General features: G+C 40.3%; 4 protein-coding genes across 5 annotated transcripts; 2 read left to right on the top strand and 2 right to left on the bottom strand.

Annotated features, from left to right (window-relative positions):
- Positions 1-2,389: 2,389 nt before the first annotated feature.
- Positions 2,390-14,262, bottom strand: LOC110043607 (proprotein convertase subtilisin/kexin type 5-like). Of its 2 annotated transcripts, none has more exons than XM_089297138.1 (9): positions 14,016-14,262; positions 12,642-12,803; positions 11,557-11,730; positions 10,707-10,877; positions 10,360-10,481; positions 5,476-5,581; positions 4,589-4,759; positions 3,658-3,849; positions 2,390-2,852 (listed from the first exon to the last, which is right to left on the bottom strand). In XM_089297138.1, the coding sequence occupies exons 1-9, from the start codon at positions 14,116-14,118 to the stop codon at positions 2,638-2,640; spliced, it is 1,416 nt and encodes a 471-aa protein (XP_089153264.1). In that variant the 5' UTR covers positions 14,119-14,262; the 3' UTR covers positions 2,390-2,637. The 2 variants fall into 2 exon arrangements, with proteins under 2 accessions (XP_089153264.1, XP_089153269.1); XM_089297143.1 differs by having other exon boundaries at positions 5,476-5,536; positions 10,372-10,481; positions 14,016-14,261.
- LOC149118516 (P2X purinoceptor 7-like) lies at positions 5,635-7,308 on the top strand. Its single transcript, XM_089297151.1, has 3 exons — positions 5,635-6,121; positions 6,265-6,409; positions 6,915-7,308. Exons 1-3 carry the CDS (start codon positions 5,914-5,916, stop codon positions 7,123-7,125), a joined length of 564 nt encoding a protein of 187 aa, XP_089153277.1. The 5' UTR covers positions 5,635-5,913; the 3' UTR covers positions 7,126-7,308.
- LOC149118515 (uncharacterized) lies at positions 6,901-9,759 on the bottom strand. Its single transcript, XM_089286829.1, has 2 exons — positions 9,418-9,759; positions 6,901-9,279 (listed from the first exon to the last, which is right to left on the bottom strand). Exons 1-2 carry the CDS (start codon positions 9,757-9,759, stop codon positions 7,141-7,143), a joined length of 2,481 nt encoding a protein of 826 aa, XP_089142955.1. The 3' UTR covers positions 6,901-7,140.
- A 2,141-nt stretch (positions 14,263-16,403) lies between the features above and the next one.
- On the top strand, positions 16,404-17,562 carry LOC110043608 (octopamine receptor beta-2R-like). The gene has a single exon (XM_089297130.1). The coding sequence runs from the start codon at positions 16,521-16,523 to the stop codon at positions 17,406-17,408; it is 888 nt and encodes a 295-aa protein (XP_089153256.1). The 5' UTR covers positions 16,404-16,520; the 3' UTR covers positions 17,409-17,562.
- Positions 17,563-20,548: the final 2,986 nt, after the last annotated feature.

Raw genomic sequence — 20,548 nt, 5'->3', positions numbered from 1 at the left:
ATCTAGCGCGAAGCGCGAGTCGAAAAAAATCGGATTTTTTTTTCGATTTGCGCTGCAAGTTTCTCTAGTCCCTGACGGACGAGCCATTGTTCGACAAACGCCTCGTCTTTCCCGATGAACACATCCATGGCACTTCCCAAAACACGTGTGTCGAATGCCCGGGGGTCGCCCCGGGGTACGCAAATGCCCAGCCCCCGGGCCGCGATAAAATTGCGGATGCCCCACCCCCGGGACTGACAACATGAGCAAATGCCCCGCGGTTGCCCGGGGGGGATGGGCACCGCTGGAATTGTCTGGTGCATAATTGTTTTCTAGGCCGGTTGGGGTATATTTTGGGCGATAGTATACTGGGGGTCTCCCATCAAAAGCCCATTAAGTCAAAAGACTGTTTCTCTCACCCTAGATACGAAATCAGCCAATGAGATTTGCTCTGTTACTTGTCCAATATTTTTCCAGTCTTGGACCGGGCCACTTTCCTAATAATTCGGAGTGGTTTGAGTGTAGAATGTTCCTTCGCTGTGGTGTTCCACAGGGAACGATTCTTGGGCCCCTTTTATTTCTATTGTATATAAATGGTTTGCCTAATTGCCTCCAGCATTCCCAACCAAGGATGTACGCCGATGACACTTGTATTACTTTTGCTGGTAGTGACGTTGATGAAATAAATAGTTGTATTAATCTTGATTTGGAGAGAATTCGTGTGTGACTTGCAGCCAACAAACTAACTTTAAATATGACAAAGACAGAATTCCTTCTGATTGGTTCCAAGCAAAGGCTTTCAAATTTTACAGTGAATCCTACTGCTAATATCAACCAGTTTCCGATAAAACGAGTCTCGACTGTTAAATCCTTAGGTGTACACATTGATGAAAATCTTACTTAGGAGTGTCATATCAATGAGCTTTCCAAAAAGATTGCTTCTGGCATTAGCGCCATTAAACGTATTAGGTATTCGGTCCCATATAAGACTTTACTTTCCGTTTACAATTCATTAGTCCAACCTCATCTCGATTACTGCAGTTCGGTGTGGGGATCCTGTTCTAAAACTCTTTCTCAAAAGTTACAAAAATTACAAAATCGGGCAGCACGCGTCATAACGTTTTCAAATTACGATCGTAATACTGATGAATTGTTGAGGATGGTCAACTGGGTTAAACTGGACCGTCAACGCTTTGTTAATAAATCAATAATGATGTACAAGATTGTAAATAATATGGTTCCGGAAGATCTTTGTTCACGTTTTGTCTTCCGTTCCGATACTTTGACTTATAAGCTAAGAGATAGTGATGGTACGCTTGCTATCCCACAGCCCCACACTAATTACTGTAAAAGAAGTCTTTCTTACAGCGGAGTTGTACTATGGAATAGTCTGCCCTTGAATATTAGACAATCGCTCTCCCTTAATCAATTTCAATCTAAGTTGAAGAACTATGATTTTGACAGTGGTCTTATATAAATTTTATTTTGTTTTTATACACGGCTTCCTTGTAAAGCAGGTTTTTATCATTTCTCTTATTCTAGTAGTTATTTACAATATTAAATTAGTTAGGTAGTTAGATTTATTTAAATTAAATATTGTATAGTCCTGAAGGAAATACCGGGTCTAAATAAAGATTTTACCTTTTACCTTTTACCTTTAACTTTAAAAGGCGATACATACAAAGGGTCACAAAGGGACTAGCCCGCATGTATCGTCCTGCGACAATTCCCCTGAAGATTTTATACAAGGGAACTCCGTGGTTGCAGTGACTAGCTACAATCTTGGACAAAATAAATGGAACATCTGGACCACCCCTCCCCCCATTTCAATGATGCCAAAGTGGCTTTTTTGCTCCTTCGCGCCTTTATCATTGCTTTGGGGGGGGGGGGGGGGATGGGGATAATTGTTCCATTTTATTCTGTCCAAGACTGTAGTCCCTCGTAGTGTTTACACGAGGGGACGTTTTTCACAGGGAAAGACCAAAATATTTGGACGTCTTTGGTGTTATTTTTAGTTTGTTTTAATTTGGTCGCTCGTCCCACGAACTTTTCACACGAAGGGACCGCCATACTTTTGGGGCGCGGGGGGGGGGGGGGGTGGGGGGGGGGGGTGGGGGGCGGTGGACAACTCCCCGTGGCTTCTCCCTGCAATTCGGCAGACCAGTTTGAATCCGCGGTACAAGAAGTAGGACTCCTTTGGTCCCTGCAAAAAGAATGTTCTGTAAAATGGGTTTACACGAAGGAACGTGTCCCCAGAACATGCCGCAGGAACTTGAACTCTCGCGTGTGCCGACGTTATGGCCTAATTTTCTTAAAGCATCGTACGCACGATTGTATGAGATTTTGAGCTGACAATGTTACAGTAATTAGCAATACAACCAAACGTTGCAGAAGAATGGTATGAAAAAAGTTCAGTTTAAAGTCTTTTATTAAACCTATCCTAATATCACATTAAAGCTAGTTACATATCTAACTTTTGTATACCTTTTTTTACCATGAGTTACTTAATATTATGAACTGTTAAAACACGCTGAGCAAACAAAATTAATACAAATATCAAACAATCAGAAACAAATCAGGAAAATCATGTACCCCATGATTTGCCGCAGGACTTTCTAATACACCTGAGATATAGCAAAGCAAAAAACAACTCAGAATCTATGGCCAAAAGTCTGTAAATATAGTAGTCGGTTCGGGCTCTGTCACTGGTTCAGGCTCTGTCATTGGTTCAGGTGTGGTTGATGGTTCGGAAGTCGTCGAGCTGTCGGGTTCACTCGCTGGTTCTCCCGATGGCGTCGACTCGGCTTCGGTTATGGCCGTAACGTCAGGCATAGTGAAGGGCTCAATTGTAGCTTTGTTTTTAGTTTCAGGTTCTGATGAAAGGAAGCAATCACAACGAAATTATTTCAAATAATTTGGTTTAAATCAAATCTCGAGACCAGCTAGTTTTTGATAACGTTTTGCCGCCTTTTTGCTTGGCATCGTAAGTGTCTATCCCTAGATGAGGGAAAAGTGGAAGGCTGCTGATCATTTGTTTATGGAATACTGAAAACACTGAACAGGCTTGGTCATATCTTGTACCAGTGTGGGATCAAAATGATTCAGTCGCCCCTAACACTCCTAGAGATACACTTAGCCTGCAAACAAGTGCGCCTCTTATTGCTCCCGTCCGGTTTGACATTCCATCTTCTTTGAACGCCAGACCGGCAGGGAGCGATAGAAAGCTACGTCTATACCCTCTCTTTTATATAAGAATATTGTTGAATGTTCTTATTTTTCTGCAGATTTTAGGCTGAAAATATTCTTGTGAATATTTATTGATTAAAGGCTGATATGACACGCATACCTCCTTGCAGATACTGTTAAAAGCCTCGGACAAACGGCTAGTGCTGTTTTGTTTTGTTGTTGTTGTTGTTGTTGTTGTTTGGCTAGTTTTGCCGTTTAGAGAAAGGAAGAATTGTATTCGATTTAGTTAAAAACAAATAATTGCATTGTATTTACAATTTTTTTTATTCTTTTCAAAATCTCACCCTCGAGTTTATAGTAAACTAGTATACTATCGCAAATTTCAGCCTCGATATATTCTTATAAAATATATTCTTTTATAGAAAATAGCGTACTTGACACAGCGAGGTGAAACTGTATTGGCCAAGGTACAATGTTATGACTTTGTCTTACCTTTTTGGCATTGGGCTACGCCTTTCACATTCTTTGGACCATATCCGGCCGGACAGTGAGAGAAGCAGAAGTCGTGTTGCTCCCATGACATCCCTACAGAAAGCCTGTAAAAGCCAGACTCACATCGGGCACACTTATTCGGTTGATTGGTCCAAGCTCTAGGACAAGACTCGCATTTTGCCACCACGCAGGCTAAAAGAAATAAAAAAATAAAATGCTGATTGACAGAGGACAGACAAGGTGATGTGGTAATGTAAAGAAGAACTACAGCAGATGCTGTCGACCAGATTGAAAATCCTTTCTAAGAGATAGGATTCAAAGTGATCCCAAAGTTTTTATTTTCGTGCAAATGTTTTGCTCTGGAGAGAACTTTTGTTCTACTACAAACTGTGTTTATTGTGCAAATTTTGAAGTTGCCTGACATGGAGCTTGAAATGCAATAGTGCAATAGACATATTCTTCAATACTCGGGGCTTGAAGGTTTTGTATTTCTGTTACAGATTCTTCCCCTTTTCTGCAAGCCTTAGTTATCAGAATATTGCGTTCCCAGACATCCATCGTGAAACCAACAGGATCCTCCTCAAGTTCTGCATCGCTCAATTTTCTTATAAAGGGTATATAAAGATAAAAGCCGGCTGAGAAAAAAGCTTCTTGATTTACGTGTTTATTTTATCTTCCAAGTGAATAAGGATGTGGGATTCGCGGCAAAAAACTTCGTATTGATGGCACACTTTACTGAAAAGTGTCTACAATGATTGTCTGCGCTTCAGTACATGTACTAATCAATCAAATATTCCTACAGGGATCTTTAGGCCTTTATTGCTACGCCACAAGGACGTATTTTTTGGGCTCCATAGGGGCCAGTAAGTAAGGACTGGATGTCGGGCGACTGCTGTCTTAGAGTAAATAGAACATAACTTGTGACACTTACATCTGACACATTTGTTTCCACCGCTGGGGTTCACCCCTGTTTTATAACCTTTTGGACATTTACGAAGGCAGCGACCTTTACCGAGTCCCCGAAAGCCTTTGAAAAGCGCATGTCCTTGCTCACATACAGAGCAAAAACTACCTTGACACGTTTTGCAATTTGCCGTACAATCTGAAGAAGGAAAAAGATGATGATGATGATGATGATGATGATGATGATGACGATATGGTGGAGGGGGGAGACGAGGGGTCAGAACCTCCCGCTTCCCGTACATTGCTCTCCCGCTTCCCGTGCCTTTATCTCCCAACTCCCGCCCTTGTCTGTTTTTCTCCCGTCCCCTGTGAAAAATTCTTTGACAGCTTAAGTGACAACATTTTATGGCCTATGACGCAACCACTGCAAAAGGGTTTCCAATTTTACCGGGAGTAAGCCACAGATTTTTTAGGTCAAGGCGAATTTTCGTTTTATCGTCGGCCCGCAAGTCTCAAAATAAGCTAAATATAAGTCAAATAACATTTTGGGTTCTGGTTTTTGAAAGAATTTTAACGCTTAATAAGTGATTCCCGCCTTCTTAGAAATCTTGCTTTCCGCCCTTTCCTCTCCTGCTTCCCGCTCTTTTTCTTCCCACCTCCCGCCCCCTATTCTCCCGAACTCCCGCCCCCCTGTCCGCCTCCACGAAGATGCGGAACTGGACTAAAATGTTACTAGAGTATCGTATGGCAGAATAAATCCACTAGTAATTATTTAAAGGGCAGTAAATGATTTTGCTGCAATCATCAAGCCTGTCGCTCCAACCTTTTTAGGTGATTGAATCGCCTATGCACATTGTTGCTGAAAAATGTGCTTCACAATCAAATCAGTCAAGATCATTTCCTTAAGATACTTACGCCTGACGCACTCGTTTCCACCCGCAGGATTCACCTTTGCTTTGTATCCAGTGGGACACTTCTTAAAGGAGAACGGAAGGCTACAGGGTATAATTTTTGAAATGATCTGAAATTGTAGAAAGAACGTAAATTACAAAGAATCGATTGAAAAAAGTTCATATTTCAGTGCAAATCAAATAGAAAACGAAGAGAACTCGCCAGAATTGAACATCCACCATTTTGTTAGCATTCTCTTCCGGTTACTTCCAAATAAGGATTACCGTCCGCCATCTCGTGACGTCAAAGCGCTCATGCTTTCTTTCCTACTTTGCGTGCTCGCCTCCGCGTGCTATGTTTTGGTGTTCTCGCCCTTCATTAGTCGTGATTAGTCGCGGATTTTCGCAGCTATATTGTGTATAGTTTGGGACAACAGAACGCTTGATAATACAGTTACAAAATATGGCTGAGTTTGAACCCTATTCCTTCGAACCCATGCGAAATTTCTCGGATTCCGATGGAGAAAATACAGCTGACGGCCAGAACGAGCTTGCAAGGAGGGGAAATACCTCTTGGTGTAATTGCGAGCTTTGTGAAAACTGGGAAAATCAGCAGGAGAGAGAGTGTGTTTGCTGCCATGAGATCGAAGAAGCCATGACAAAAATATCAGGTGAAATATTGTTGATTAGAAGGATAATAAATTTCATGAAACGATTCATTCACTGTTTTGATTTAGTCCTTGTATTTTCGCTTATGAAAGCCCAGCCATTTGTTTTCCATTTGCCATTGCTGCTTTTTTATTATATGACTTAGATTTAGAGGACGATCCCCCTATTCGCTGTATAAGTCGTCATCCTGATTTCGAAACTGTATGTTTGCGAAGAGAAGTGTTGGAGACGGCCATTGTTGGTTTGAGTCAGGCGCGTGGCATACGAGCGCCACGGGAACTTGCTAATGTGTACGTACCACATCTCCAACATTGTTAATCGTTTTGCTCTTTTCCTGGGATAATGTAGATTAGATCAATTTGCCACAGGCACTCTGTATGTCACAAATTCTGTAAGGACGTTAAAACGTTTAATTGTCATTATAATACAAAATTCAGTTTGAGATACTTGATTAGCCCTATCAATACTGCAACACAATTTTGAAAGATATAAGTAGCTAAACTACACGAATCGTTTTAGTAACTGTAGACTTAGTGAAAGAATTATTCGTTCATTGAACTCAGTCGACTACATTTTACACACACGGCCATTGCCTAAATTTCCTGTAGGTTCTACGAAATGAAATTAATAAACTGAAGCGACTGACAGTTCTGTGTAGCTACACCCCGATCAGCGGGTGATAGCAAATTGTCACGGCAATTGCAATGACCTTTCAGCCTTCCTTTCCATCATAACTTGAGCAAATTTGAAAAGATTTTGCGATACACGTTTCATTCGTATGTTTTCTTTTTGCAGCAATTATCGTTACGCAGCTTACCGCCAGTTTACTTGGTGGGTACATGACAGACTGGGGAGATACGTGAGAAAAGTAATCCCTGCTTGTGTAGTGAAAGCAATACGAGCCGTGTATCCAAACGCAGATGGGAATTACACGGGCTTTCGCACCCCTGATGAAAGTTACTCAGAAGTGGAATTATCCTGGATACAGGAGATTGTTCGAAATTAAATATAAATCATTCAGTTAGTTCCCTGTATTAAAACGAGATCTGTGCTTCTCTAGCAAGTCGTTCTTGGGTGGCCTGGGGGTTGGAGCGATGTTCGCGGCGGCGGGTTTGGGAGGTAGCAGGGGAACTTCAATGTCACCTTTCTTGAATGCAAGGAGAGAAACCATTAAATCATTTAAAAATGCGTACGATTTTTCTTCGTATTGCGGCTTTGCAATCCACCCAACACTTCCCTTGGGGGAGACAAATTTGTGTTTCTTTGCACCCTCCTTGGTTTGGCCTTGGCTCCTTCCTACGTTGTGGTTGTGGTCAAGAACAGCTAACTGGGTGCGAGCCCTCATGCCATCATATGAGTAGTGCTGCACTTTTTGGCAGTACTTCTTTGCCATGAGGCCATGGTACATTTCTAAAACGCCAGTGTGGATAAACTCGGCTAGCATGCCGATGTCCTTTAGAAGCGACTTGTTCAAGACTACCTCCTTCAGGGTGTCATGAGCAGGGCTTCCAACCTTTAACCAGTCTTTCCTTCTCTCTGTTTCTCTTGGGATGGGTGGGTGTGCACACTGGTGGAAATGCTGACATCCGTCCCAGTGGTGGATATTAGCCGTGTGGTAAACGATGGATTTCCATCGTTCCGCACAGTCGGTAGCATTGCCCTGCGAGGTTTTTGCACACCACCAGAGGTGAGTTATGATGGAGTGTATCCAGGGTTTCAATGCCGCACATGGCTTTGATTGAGCCTTTTTGGATAACTTCTTCTGAACAGACTTTGCTAAATGCCAAACATCGAAGTTGTGTTTGATGTGCGGCCTCTCTTTTTTCATGTGCGCTCTGACTTGCACGTGCCTATCCGTAGCAAGCTTTGCAATAGCCACTTGTTCCCGTTGTAGGTGATCTAGGCAACGTTTTAGGCCCTCCAGCTCCATCGCATTTGAATTTTTGACCTCTGTTACCTGGACCAGAGAGAAGTCAAGAACTTTAGATGAAGCTGTGTTCACAATGCTGTACGTGCCGTATTTAGCCGAGTGGCCTGGGCTGTCACAGCGACCATCACCTCCTGCTACAACCTCGGTGTTTCTCACTTCGTTAAGAATATCCACTTGATGCTCAGCAAATTTTTTGTTAACAATGGGGAAGAGGTACTTTTTCTGAGTAGAACTAAAATTTCTCTGGCTAAAAAATTGGACGTTGGTTGCCTTTGTAAAATTAGCAATATTGCTGTAATCGTTGCCGGTAAATAGAATTCCAGCGCTGAACAGCAAATTTCCAGCGGCCATTGAACTTACAAACGGCTGTGTTTGCCATCGTAATGGTTGATCACAGCAACCAAGGCATTCAATAGTCGCAAGAGACCCCTTGGTTTTTAATGATGCTTTTTCCAAGTTCCGTCCACAGTTTGGACAGTGCACGTGACGAGAAAAAAGCTCTTTTAGTTTGCTTTCAAATACCAAGAACTTTCGCTCTTGGTGAAGATCACCGCAATCTTCATTTAGCCAGTTCGTGGACTCCTTTTCCTCGTCATCGTCAGGAATTTCAGTTTTTATATCGAAATCCTCGTCTTCGGAGTCGAAACTTTCACTAAATTCGCTAACTTCATAATCACTTAGGTCCGACATGTCCGATTCTTCATGATCCGAAACATCGGATGGAATCCACTCATCTTCAATTTCCTCTTCTTGGCAGTCAATTTGAGGAAAATCCGATGTGTCAATTTCGGAGAAATCCAACGTCCTCTTGCATTCTGGAAAATCTTTGCCAGAAACCCTAGGGACTTGCTCAGCGGGCACAACAGGGGAATCACTTAAGAGAGCGGCATAGCTGTGGTCATTCGCTACAGCGTGACGAACGTCTGCTAAGGGAATGGATTTAAATTTATGAGGTGAATGCACAACAAAAGGTAAATCTGTTTGACAGGCTTGGTCCACCACTGTTATTTCAGTGTCAGTAGAGGCATCCACCAAAACTATCTTTGAAATAGGTAGTTTTCTCCTCTTCCTTTGTGGTTTTTCTTTGTCACCGAAAGTCTGACTGACATTGTAATCAGGAACCGCAGAAGTCGTGACATTTGCATCTTGAAAAGGCTGCGCGACTTTCGCTCTGGATTGGCCCGACTCTTGCGAATTACTATCACAAGCATCCAGTATTTGATTGAGGGCCTAAAATAGCAAATACAATTTTGTGAACGAAGGATAATTTGTTTAAAGCTTGCTTGCCAGAAAAATAACACGGCGGCCAAAAGGTCACGTCAGGTCATATCAGTAGAGTCAGTTTTACACCGCGAATACATGACTTACCTCTTCGTGTAGAGCTCTATTTCTTCGACGCTCGCTGGACGGCCTTAGGCTTAACTTTTTTGTGTGTTGAAACAAAGTTGGAACGGCATCCTCTTTTAAGCGACGTCTGCTTAAATTGTCTGGCAAAATATCTAGTCGGTACTCACTTGCAAAACACGTGGGCTCAAAGTGTTCGGAACAGACGTGGCAGTGCTTCATTTGGGGCAAATTTTCTCTCTTTATCTGAGCAAGCCATTTGCTTAAAAGGCCTTTATCTTTTAAGGGAAGGCGATGAAAGCTTATTCCTCTTTTAGAATCTCTAGGTGATCTATTGGAACAGCCTACGGCAATGCAGTGAACCATTTTCCATCCGAGCAAAAAAATTAAATTTGGCGCGAACGCAAGTGAGCGCAATGACGTCATGCCATGCAGCCCAGCCTTCAACATGGCGGTCAAAATGGCGGACCTACATAGTAGGAATGTCGTGAGCAATTTTCCAGTCAAAACGCGTTAAGAAAGGACAAATATGGACAAATACTGCAATTTTTACTCAAAACAAACTATTTGCTCTGTTGCAAATATGCAACGATAACTTCGTTTTTCACCTTCCGTTCTCCTTTAAAAGGCCTTTATCTTTTAAGGGAAGGCGATGAAAGCTTATTCCTCTTTTAGAATCTCTAGGTGATCTATTGGAACAGCCTACGGCAATGCAGTGAACCATTTTCCATCCGAGCAAAAAAATTAAATTTGGCGCGAACGCAAGTGAGCGCAATGACGTCATGCCATGCAGCCCAGCCTTCAACATGGCGGTCAAAATGGCGGACCTACATAGTAGGAATGTCGTGAGCAATTTTCCAGTCAAAACGCGTTAAGAAAGGACAAATATGGACAAATACTGCAATTTTTACTCAAAACAAACTATTTGCTCTGTTGCAAATATGCAACGATAACTTCGTTTTTCACCTTCCGTTCTACTTTAACGCAGACACTTCTACCTCGTTGATGGAACCCTTTGTAAAGCGTATGTCCATACTCACACACAGAGCAAGAACCACCTTGACATAACTTGCAATTTGCCGTGCAATCTGAGGAAGGAAAAAGATGCTGATGCTGATGCTGCTGATGACAGTGTCACTAGAATATCTTATGACAGAGTCTGGTGATTTTTTTTAAGGGACAGTAAAGGATTGTGATTGCACTGCAATCATCAAGCCCCCTAGTCTCAGATGATTGAATAACCTACTGAGACTGTTGCTGAACAATGTGCTTCACAATCAAATCAATCAAGATCACTTCCTTAAGATACTTACGCCTGACGCACTCGTTTCCACCCGCAGGATTCACCTTTGCTTTGTATCCAGTGGGACATTTCTTAACGCAGACACTTCTACCTCGTTGATGGAGCCCCTTGAAAAGCGCATGTCCATGCTCACACACAGAGCAGAACCTACCTTGGCATTTCTCGCAATTTGCAGTACAAGCTGTAGAAATAATAATAATAATAATAATAATAATAATAATAATAATAATAATAATAATAATAACATGTACACAAAGGATAGCGCTTTAGTTGTAAGTAATTTCAATTTTTACTAAATACATATACCAGAGGAGAATATCTATTCTGTTTTCTTCTTTATTTCAGTTTGCTTCAATGAAAACTTTTCAAGATTCCAATATTTGGTACTTTTTAAAAATAGGTACCCAATGGGTACTTGTGTCTACTGCAATGGAATGCAATATGTTTACAGGTGGCAGTTGAGTGGGTATATACTTAGCTATGCCTACATTTGTGAGAACTGTCACTGTGGAAAAACTTATCCCGAATTATCTTAAAAGAGGACGATAAGTTCTTGGATGACTAGATCTGTACAGACTGTCACTGATCTGATTCAAGAAAATTTTAAAATATTGGTTAAATCGCAGTAGATGATTTACAATGAAAACCAGACACTGAGGAATACTTCAACTGAACACGCCAACCGTTTTTACCGAGGATGATGACTGTTTATGAAAAACTCTGACTCGTAACCAGTCAAAACAGAACTATTTAAATCATTTACTGCAATTTAACCAATATTTAAATTTTCTGTTTCATGGATCAGATCAATGATAGGTTATGTAGACTTTTCCCTTCAGAACTCGGCCTTAGATACTTACACTTGACGCACTTGTTTCCACCCATGGGATTCACCTTTGATTTGAATCCATTGGGACATTTCTTAATGCAGCGACCCATACCCAATCCCAAGTAGCCTTTGTAAAGCACGTGTCCATATTCACATACGGAGCAAGAAAGCCTGTTCTGACACGTCTTGCAATTCTGGGGACAGTCTGAAAGACAAAAATAAACGTTATACATTGCAGTACCTTAACAAAATAGGCTCCAAAGTGAGGATGTTTAGCCATTTAAAATGCAATCAAATAGCATGGCATGAAATGATTGTCTATCGTATTTGCGCGGTTAGAGGCAAATCAATCAGTCAATCAATCAATCAGTCAGTCAGTCGGTCAGTCAGACAGTCAGTGAGTCAGTCAATCAATCACATTAATAAGTCAGTCAATCAGTCAGTCATTCTGTTAGTCAGTCAATCAGTCAGTCATTCTGTTAGTCAGTCAGTCAGTCAGCCAATCAGTCAGTCGGTAGGCCGATCAATTAATCAATCAATCAATCAATCAATCAAAGTGAAGAATAATCATCGAAGTAAATTTTCCAATTTTAGCGATTGGAAAGAAGAAGCCTGAAAAAAATCAGGGCTTCAACGGGATTTTTTTCAGGCTTCTTCCTTCCAATTGCTTAAATTGGAAAATTTACTGCGATGATCATTCTTCACTTTCATCTGCAACCGCAGTTCAAATATGAATTATTTCATATATTCTTCAAATCAATCAATCAGTCAGCCATTCAATCAATCAGTTTGTCAGTCAGTCAGTCCGTCAGTCAGTCAGCCAGTCAATTCATATTTAAGTCACTTAATCACTCGATCAATCAATCAATCAATCAATCAATCAATCAATCAACCAGTCGATCAATCAATCAGTCAGTCAGGCGAACAAGGAAGAAAGTAATTGATTGAGTGTTTTATCACAGATGCCTGATTACAGTTTATAAATGTATTTTTGTTTCTAAACCGTAGCCAACATTTGTAATCAGCCTTTTACTAGTCTACCTGGGTCGATGTGAAAATTTCTCCAGTTAGTGGAAATAGACTAACTGGTAAAAAACTAACAGTATTCATCCAAACCTTGCTTCTCAACGCATGTTCCTTGGACGCTGTGAAGACCAGGGGAACATGACTCTCGGCAAGCGTACCCAAGGGGAACCTTTTCTCTGAGAAAACCATGGTCACACTGGTCACATGAAAACGGCTTGGAATGACATATCTTGCAGTTCTGTAACTGGCACCCTAGGGGTAAGAATAAGAATAACAACAAACGTAAAAGCTTTGTGCTGGTCGTTGAAAAGTTTAGCCTAAATATTCTCAGTTCACCGTTTGTAATCCGTGTTAATCCTCTCCATCCTTAACCATCCTTGTTCCTTTATGATTTGTTATCTCTTGATGTTTTTCTATATTGGTAAACTACTATTTTCAGGTTTCCTGCAATTTAAAGGTAATTTTGTGCGTGGGTAAAATACCTGGAAAAAAAGAGCTCCTCAGTTTAAGTAGAGAAGAGGATTGCACTTGTGTCCTAAGTTCTGGGAGAACCTGGGACTACGATTCATCTGGTGCGATTCACCAGCATTCTGTCTTACCCCTCCACGCTAAAACGGCGGTGCTGTGCTTTCAAACGGTTTCCGGCATATGAGGCCCAAGCGATTTAGGAAGTCTCGAATTTTTTTTTCTTTTTTTTTTTTTTTCATCGTTTTCTATTTATTTATTTATTTATTTATTTGATATTCAATCAATTAATTATTTCTTTTTTTAGCTCGGCCAAGAAGTTTTGACAGTAGTTTGGCTCGCCATGCAACACTATATAATTAGCATTCCCTTTCTTTGCACCATATATGCCCTACGGATTGAAATCGGTTTGTGTATTTTTCTTTCATAAGAGAGAAAATAAAAAACGGACACTTGATCCCTAATCTCCAATGTCTTTTTTGCCCTTTCAGGGCTATCATCGGAAAGGGCTGGGAATGAGGATGTCCATTTGGTTTGTACTGAAAGCATGACGTAGGAGCAATGATGTGGCACTTTTTCGCTTAAGACAAATAGCCTGGGTGGTTCTGGAAACTCTACTGCGGTAGCCTGTCTGGGAAAATCTTTGAAAACAAAACTTATTCGTCAATTCTTAAAGCATTTTGGATTATATCAGTTCCTTTGTTCAGTCTGATGATATCTGATAGGTCTTCTTCCTCTCATATTCTGCGTATTTCTCTTGATGAGCTTTCATGTACACATATAAGTGCGCATGAAAAAAAAAAAAACAGAATTTCAACTTTGATCTTTGCAATCAACAATGAAAGAATTTAAATCTGTTTTAATGTGCCTTTCTCTACGTAGCAGTATATGCTGTTGTGGTGGTGTTAAACATGTCCCGATTGGACAACTGGTGATGTGAAGGTGAGCCTCTGCGCCGGCCTGAAAATAAAGCGTCGTAACACAAATGACTTTTCTTACCGTTTGGTTTCTTTGGTCCGTGCTTACCAGGTGTCCGTGGTAGTCTGGCGCTAACCGCGATTACCACGATCAATAACACGATCAGAAGCAAAGCCTTCTTCATTGTTTAAACGGCAATTTCGACGGCGTCAAGCTTCGAATCAAGAAAACAGCTACAGTGTTTGCGAGTTCCTGTTTGAAATAGAATCGTGCCACGGCTTCACGGGGCAGTAGCTGTAGAAAGACGTACTCAACAACCGGAGGTATTAAGTATCATACCCTACTGAATACGTGCGGAGAATATCGATAACATTTGGTAGGGTCCTGCAGGGGATTGACCTCGAAAATGAAACACTTTGAACTCGCAGTAGGAATTGTGTCCAGCTGCTTTTACTTACTACTAGCAAAATCGTTTTTGTATCAAGTTGCAAGTTAGTTTTCATTTTTTTTATAAGGATTTTTATAAGGATGATAATTTACGTATACTGTACATAAAAATGCAGTCTCATGGTAATGGTTTGAATCCAGGAGTATCATTAGGTCAGTATGACTGTCTGGGTGAGGGTAGTTCTAAAAATAATGTTGGCGACTGACGTTTCAACAACCTAAGCCTAACCTGAGCCTAAGCGGAAGTCATCTTCAGAGTCAGATGAAAAAGTGTCAGTTGATGTTATTTAATTAACTGATTAGTAAGTTTGGCCGTGATGTTATTGGCGTAACACTCGAAGATTGATCTACGATTGAATGTACATTTGACGTCTGTGAGTGCATACGTTATAAATTATGTTGTTTGTAATCACGATCAATCTGCACGTTCCTTCCACATGATTGCTACCGTTCCCTTCCATCTTACAGAAAAAGTTGAGCAATCCTTACGACTGATCTCTTCGATTAACAATTAGCGATCGTTGGACAATTTAAAGAGACACTGCCACCATTTTTGGCATAATTTTGGAATCTCAAAAACATATATCGATCATCGGAAGCTGACCAATAATAGTTTTATTTTGTAGAGCAGTATTCGACAAATGATTAAAGCCCATTAGGAAGTAAGGATGGTTAATGATGGCGAGGATGGAAACAGATTGTGATATGGATTTCTGAAAAAGCGTTAGGCTGTTAGTTTTTCAAAGGTTAAAGTTTGGCTCGAAAATCGCTGAAATTTTGCAAAAATGTTGCTGCAGTGTGGACCTTCTTCAGGAAATTGCTTTTAATCATTTCGTTAATGCTAATTAAGTTCTTATTGCTTAAATAGGGACCATTTCGTGAATTTATAACAAAGTTTTAAGCAAAAATATCGTGACAGTGTCCCCTTAAATGTCAGTTTCGATCAGTTTATACTTGCTCAATTTTGGGTAAAACCTGTGAAACTTCACCGACTATGTGGCTCGACCGAAATGAAATGCTTCTTAGCACTAGCAGGAGAACTTTGTGTGCTGATAGTAATCAATCTAGATCCCAAGACCTTTTCTCTCGCGCTTCCCAAGTGAAGGAAAGGGCCCTGGAATCGAGGTTGGAAATATGTTTGAATAAACCGCCTTGTAGACTGTGCTCGTGCATTTCAACTCCTCTTTAATCTTCAATCTTTAATACAAATTCCAAATTACATTACAATGAGCAAGTCAATCCAATGACTGTACATAACTTTTTTAAAATCAATGTTGTGTCAGTTGCTAACATCCACACTCGTGCACACGTCTACCATGAAAAGGTATTGCACGTTAGGCTTAAAACCTTTTCTACCAGTTTGCCCTTAGAGCCGTGTAAGAGCACCCAAGTTATTGGCTCAAGCGGGTATTTACTCAAGCATGGGTGACGTAAATAGAACGAGTCATAAATCACATCTACTCTGCCTGCTTGGTTAACTTTAATAGATTGATGAACTTGACTTTAATTAAAACCAGGAAAGTGTATCAAGCGAGAAAAAGTAAATTTGTTTCAACAACTGCCGGTGGCTGGTAACAATAACAGTTTCCAGTACTTTCCAGTTGCCTTAAATTTTCGGAACTTTGAGATGCCTCTGAATCATTCCTACAGAATTTTTCTAAACTTTGCAGGAAGGTGTAACTTAGCATGCTTATGATAAAAATGCGCTTCACCGAGCCGTTTTTGAATTTAAAATTCTAAAGGCTAAATTTAAGGCTGTTTTTTACAAGTTATATCGTTGCCGTGGTAATCTATGATGCCATGAAAATGCCCACTGACATTTTGTTCACCAATGATTGAGCAGTTGTGTGATACTTATTAAGGTTTGTAAACACAGAAATAAAAATGTCAGCTGGCTTTACCGAATTTACAATTGATTTGCATTTTTGAACTCCTGTCGAGTCAATTCTTAACAGGTTTATTCCTCGCCTCGTCATTTAATACGTATAAGGTAAACTAATCAGTTACCAAGGAGTAAATGTGTTAGCCAAAGATCTGTTAGCAAACGACTTCCTATGTGTTCTCCTAAGAGATCCAATTTTAACAAAGTATTTTAGAATTTCCCTCTCACTTCAAGCAATTGTCGGCTGTTAATTCGAAATGGAAGCCTGGTTTTGGATTCTTGCCTGGTCTCTTTGTGTCCTGACGATATTTGGAAATGGATTTATCATCTTTCTTGTGTGCAGCAAACGACACCTTCGCACCAAAACCAACGCATTTGTCGTTTCACTCGCAGTGGCAGATTTTTTCGTCGGGATGAGCGTTGTTCCTTCACTTTTCTTCTGCGAGATGGCAACTGGCTGCAGCTCTGAAGGTTGGTCAGCTTGGGTTCACATGTTAAGATGGCTGTTTGAGCATGCTTCTATGACGAACTTGTGTAGTTTAGTATTGGATCGCTACATTGCAGTTGTGAAACCCTTAAAATACTTGACTTTCATGAAGCACCACCGCGTGGTTCAAATGATTTCCTTATCTTGGACAATTTCTGGTGTTATAATCTGCGTACATGCACTGAATTTACTTTTTTACAAAGAAATAATCTTTGATCACATCGTCGTCTGGATAGTTGTGATATTTCTACAGTTTCTTCCATGTTTTATTTTAATCTTTTGCTTTGCCTCCATGCTGTGTGTTGTTTGCAAGCACGATAGAGCTGCCCGCTCGTTAACAAAACAATTACGTTTTAATCATCACGTTTTCATTAAAAATCAGGAGAAGTCTGCAATTATATTGATGGCGATTGTTATTGGCCTTTTTCTCCTGTGTTATGGAGTATTTTTACGTTGTAGCTTTTTAGTGCTTTTAAAAAACCGCACAAGATGTAATGATGTGGAATATAAAATACCTATTCTGGTTTTAAACTCTGCCGTCAACCCTTTAGCTTACGCTTTATTCAAGAGGGACATAAAAAATGAGATTAGGAGATGTTTTTCATGCTTTGCCGTCGTAAAAAAACGGAAACACAATCAAACCTTTACAGGAGAATAACTGTTTTAAACTAGAAAATTACACTTAGCTAGAATTGTTTTTGAATATAAGCAGTTCCTATTTAGCAGAAAGGTAACTGGAATTGTAGATAAGATATTTGACTTGATTGATTGATAACAGCCCGCCGTGGTTTGAAGACAGCTGTCAGTGAAGAGAAATAACCCCCCCCCCCCCCCCCTCCCAAAGCTATAAATAGGCTTATGCGTATATTTGCTCCTCTGTATATCCTTATCGTAAATTAGTTGCGCACTTTACTTGGAATTGTTAACTTATTGTAATCTACAGGAAATGTCATAAGATAACTACGTATGAATCTTAAATGTAGAATAATGACAAATTCAAAGATGAAAGGAACTGTTCTTTAAGCCTTAAGATCACTTATTGGTCAGTATTTCGTTTAATATCGATAATTTATTCATATTACCTGTTTTCAGATGCGAAGTAGCTGATTTCCAATTAATCGACAGTTAACACCGTTATTTACCTATATCTTGAGCAATTTCCTTTACCGTATCTTGAACGGAGATCTTAACGTTTAGCAATGTTGGTATTGATAAGACTTGTCTATTTTGCTGTAAATCTTAAAGTTCACCTGCCATTATTATCGCACCGTGATCATATATAAGCAGGCACGCACTGTACAATATTTGAGTTACCTTCGACCTATGTACTACGAGATTCAATCAACAATAAAGAAGACAAGAGAGTTCTAGATCTGTGAGAGTCCTTAATGATTTACCGTCCGGCTGAGGAGTGACAAGGACCCTGTACCTTTGGCATTGAGTAAGGAGGTGCCGTGTAGCAAGCCTGTGCTCTTCCGAGCTTTCCCCAAGACAAGTCCGTCCGCCGTTATCCCTGTATTCCAAAGCACCCACGCTGATAGCCCATATCCGTCCCTAACCGCGCAGTTCCGCACGGAAAACCTTTGTTACACAGCCGTCCTAAACGGGGCGGGAGTTGTAATACGGTCTCTGTTTAACTATAATAAAATACAAGAGCTCTGTTCAGTTGATTGATCGGTTGTGTGTAAGAAAACATCTCTTGTTTGTTCGGCGCAATTTTAACCAATCTTATGAGTAACCACACGGGAATTACGTGCGCAGCATCAGCTGTAGACCGTATGTAGGCCGCAGCATCTCTTTTAGGCCGGTGTGGTTTTTTGAAGGCAACCGTCCTAAAAGGGAGTTGTAATACAGTTGCAATAAAAAGAAAAATAAATACTTGTTCAACTACAATTAAACATAAGAGCTGGATCGGATGTGTGCAAGAGAACATCTCGATCCTTTCTGGTCGCTACAATTTCAGACAATCGTATGAGTAACCACTCGGAAATTATTTTGCTGAAAGGTTCGTTGCCATATACCTCTTTTCTGCATTCTTATTTTTTAATTTCTTGCCAAATGATCTTTGACCGAAAATTAAACCGGTAATAACTTTGAACACGTTTGCCGAACGTTATATAGGTATGTTTTATTTGTACGTAAAACGGTTGCTCCGATCTGTACCATGCAATACTATCAGTCATTTTTTTGTCGTCATTTTTAGACGAAGATCGCAGAAAATTGCCATGTCGGCTTTTGCTAAAGTGCTCCTAACCCCAGAAATTTATTTTCGCTAAAACGAATCCACTTGTTATTCAAAGCATTTTGGGTGAAAAAAGTTTTGAATTTGGTTGAACCATCGATTTTTTATTCCCATTTCAAAGTCGCGCTTTAAGTGTTGCGCGACCGCGATCCAGGAATCAAACACAATGGCGCCTCAGTCAGCTCTCTGTATTTGCTCGAGAAAATGGAAAACAAAACTAATCGTTCCAATATATTTTGGGACTAAAACGTCCAAGTTTTGTTTCAGAATCATTTCTTTTTCGTCATTAGAGTCAGAAGTTTCGATTTGGAAGACTCCGAAATAAACTTCGATCGAGCACGTTCGACAACTGCGAACTCAGCACTGCTTAGAGCTTTGAGAGCAATTTGCTATATTTCAAGCGACGACGGGGAAGACTTCTCTGCGGACGAGCTGCTTGTATCTTAGGAGTGGAAAGCTAAATACGAGGTGGAGGAGCAGGCAAACGAAAAGCAGGAAAGAAAACTCAAGGACTCCTTTGGATGGTAATTTCGTCAACTAAACACAAGATTCCCAGCCGCGTTTATAGCCCGTTTACATTTGTCCTGAGCGAGAATGTATTTTGTCAAGGTATGGTTGTTCTATTAAATCCAGTTTGTGTTTTACTTTCTGGAATGCTTTATGTTTATAAGAGCGACGTAAGTTTTGAAGTTTTCGAGACTTGGTGACCTCCAAAACACTGGCTTCGATAGATTAAAAACAGTGAAAATCGTAGAATTGTTTGCACCTGTATTTTTGAAGCTGCGGGAAGCAAGGCAGAAGGAAACATTTCATACAGTTACCGATTTCACATTGTCACACGTTTAAGTCGTAACTCCAAATAACCAATGTAAATTTTTCTCAAAGTTTGCAGTGAAATTCGTGGGATAAGCGAAAAGGATGTGATCCCTAAGCGGTCCGCAGATAATGTTACGCCGTCATATTTTTTACAATAACTGTCTAATTTCTCGCGTGCTGATTGGCTCACTTTTATCATCAATAAGAGTACAGACGGATAAAATTTTAATTTATGCAAGCTTTCAAGTTCAAATTTCAGCTGTCAACCTGTCAACTTTTTAACCAATGAGATTTTATGGACTTATTTAAGTAGCCAATCAAAAAGCGAGAAAAGCTATTGACAATGTTGGCGTCATTTTGAATAAAATTTACTTATCTTTGTTTACGGCAAGTTTACGCGTCTTTTCCCCTCATTTATTCCCGGCATTTGACCAGTTTGGAGTCTTGTTATTGTAAAACACACATTGACATTAGTTTTTATGCGTCTGTCCTCTTATTGATGATAAATTTCGTCATAACATTGTCAAAGTTTATCGCGGAACCACTCGCCTGCGGCTTGTGGTTCCACGGCCACTTTGACAATGTTATGCCACAATTTATCATCAATAAGAGGACACACGCATAAGAAACTGACGTCAATTTGTTAATTCGACGCACAGATTGTTTGTCGCACTGCTGATTTCCAAAACTTCGAAAAACTTTGTGAGTCTAACAGTTTGTTATCATGTAATTCTAAAGGA

The sequence above is a fragment of the Orbicella faveolata genome, unplaced genomic scaffold (assembly GCF_042242905.1).
Source record: "Orbicella faveolata isolate gen_17 unplaced genomic scaffold, um_ofav_v1 contig_1, whole genome shotgun sequence".
Taxonomy (NCBI): Eukaryota; Metazoa; Cnidaria; class Anthozoa; order Scleractinia; family Merulinidae; genus Orbicella; species Orbicella faveolata.
This window is presented reverse-complemented; position numbering and strand designations above follow the sequence as displayed.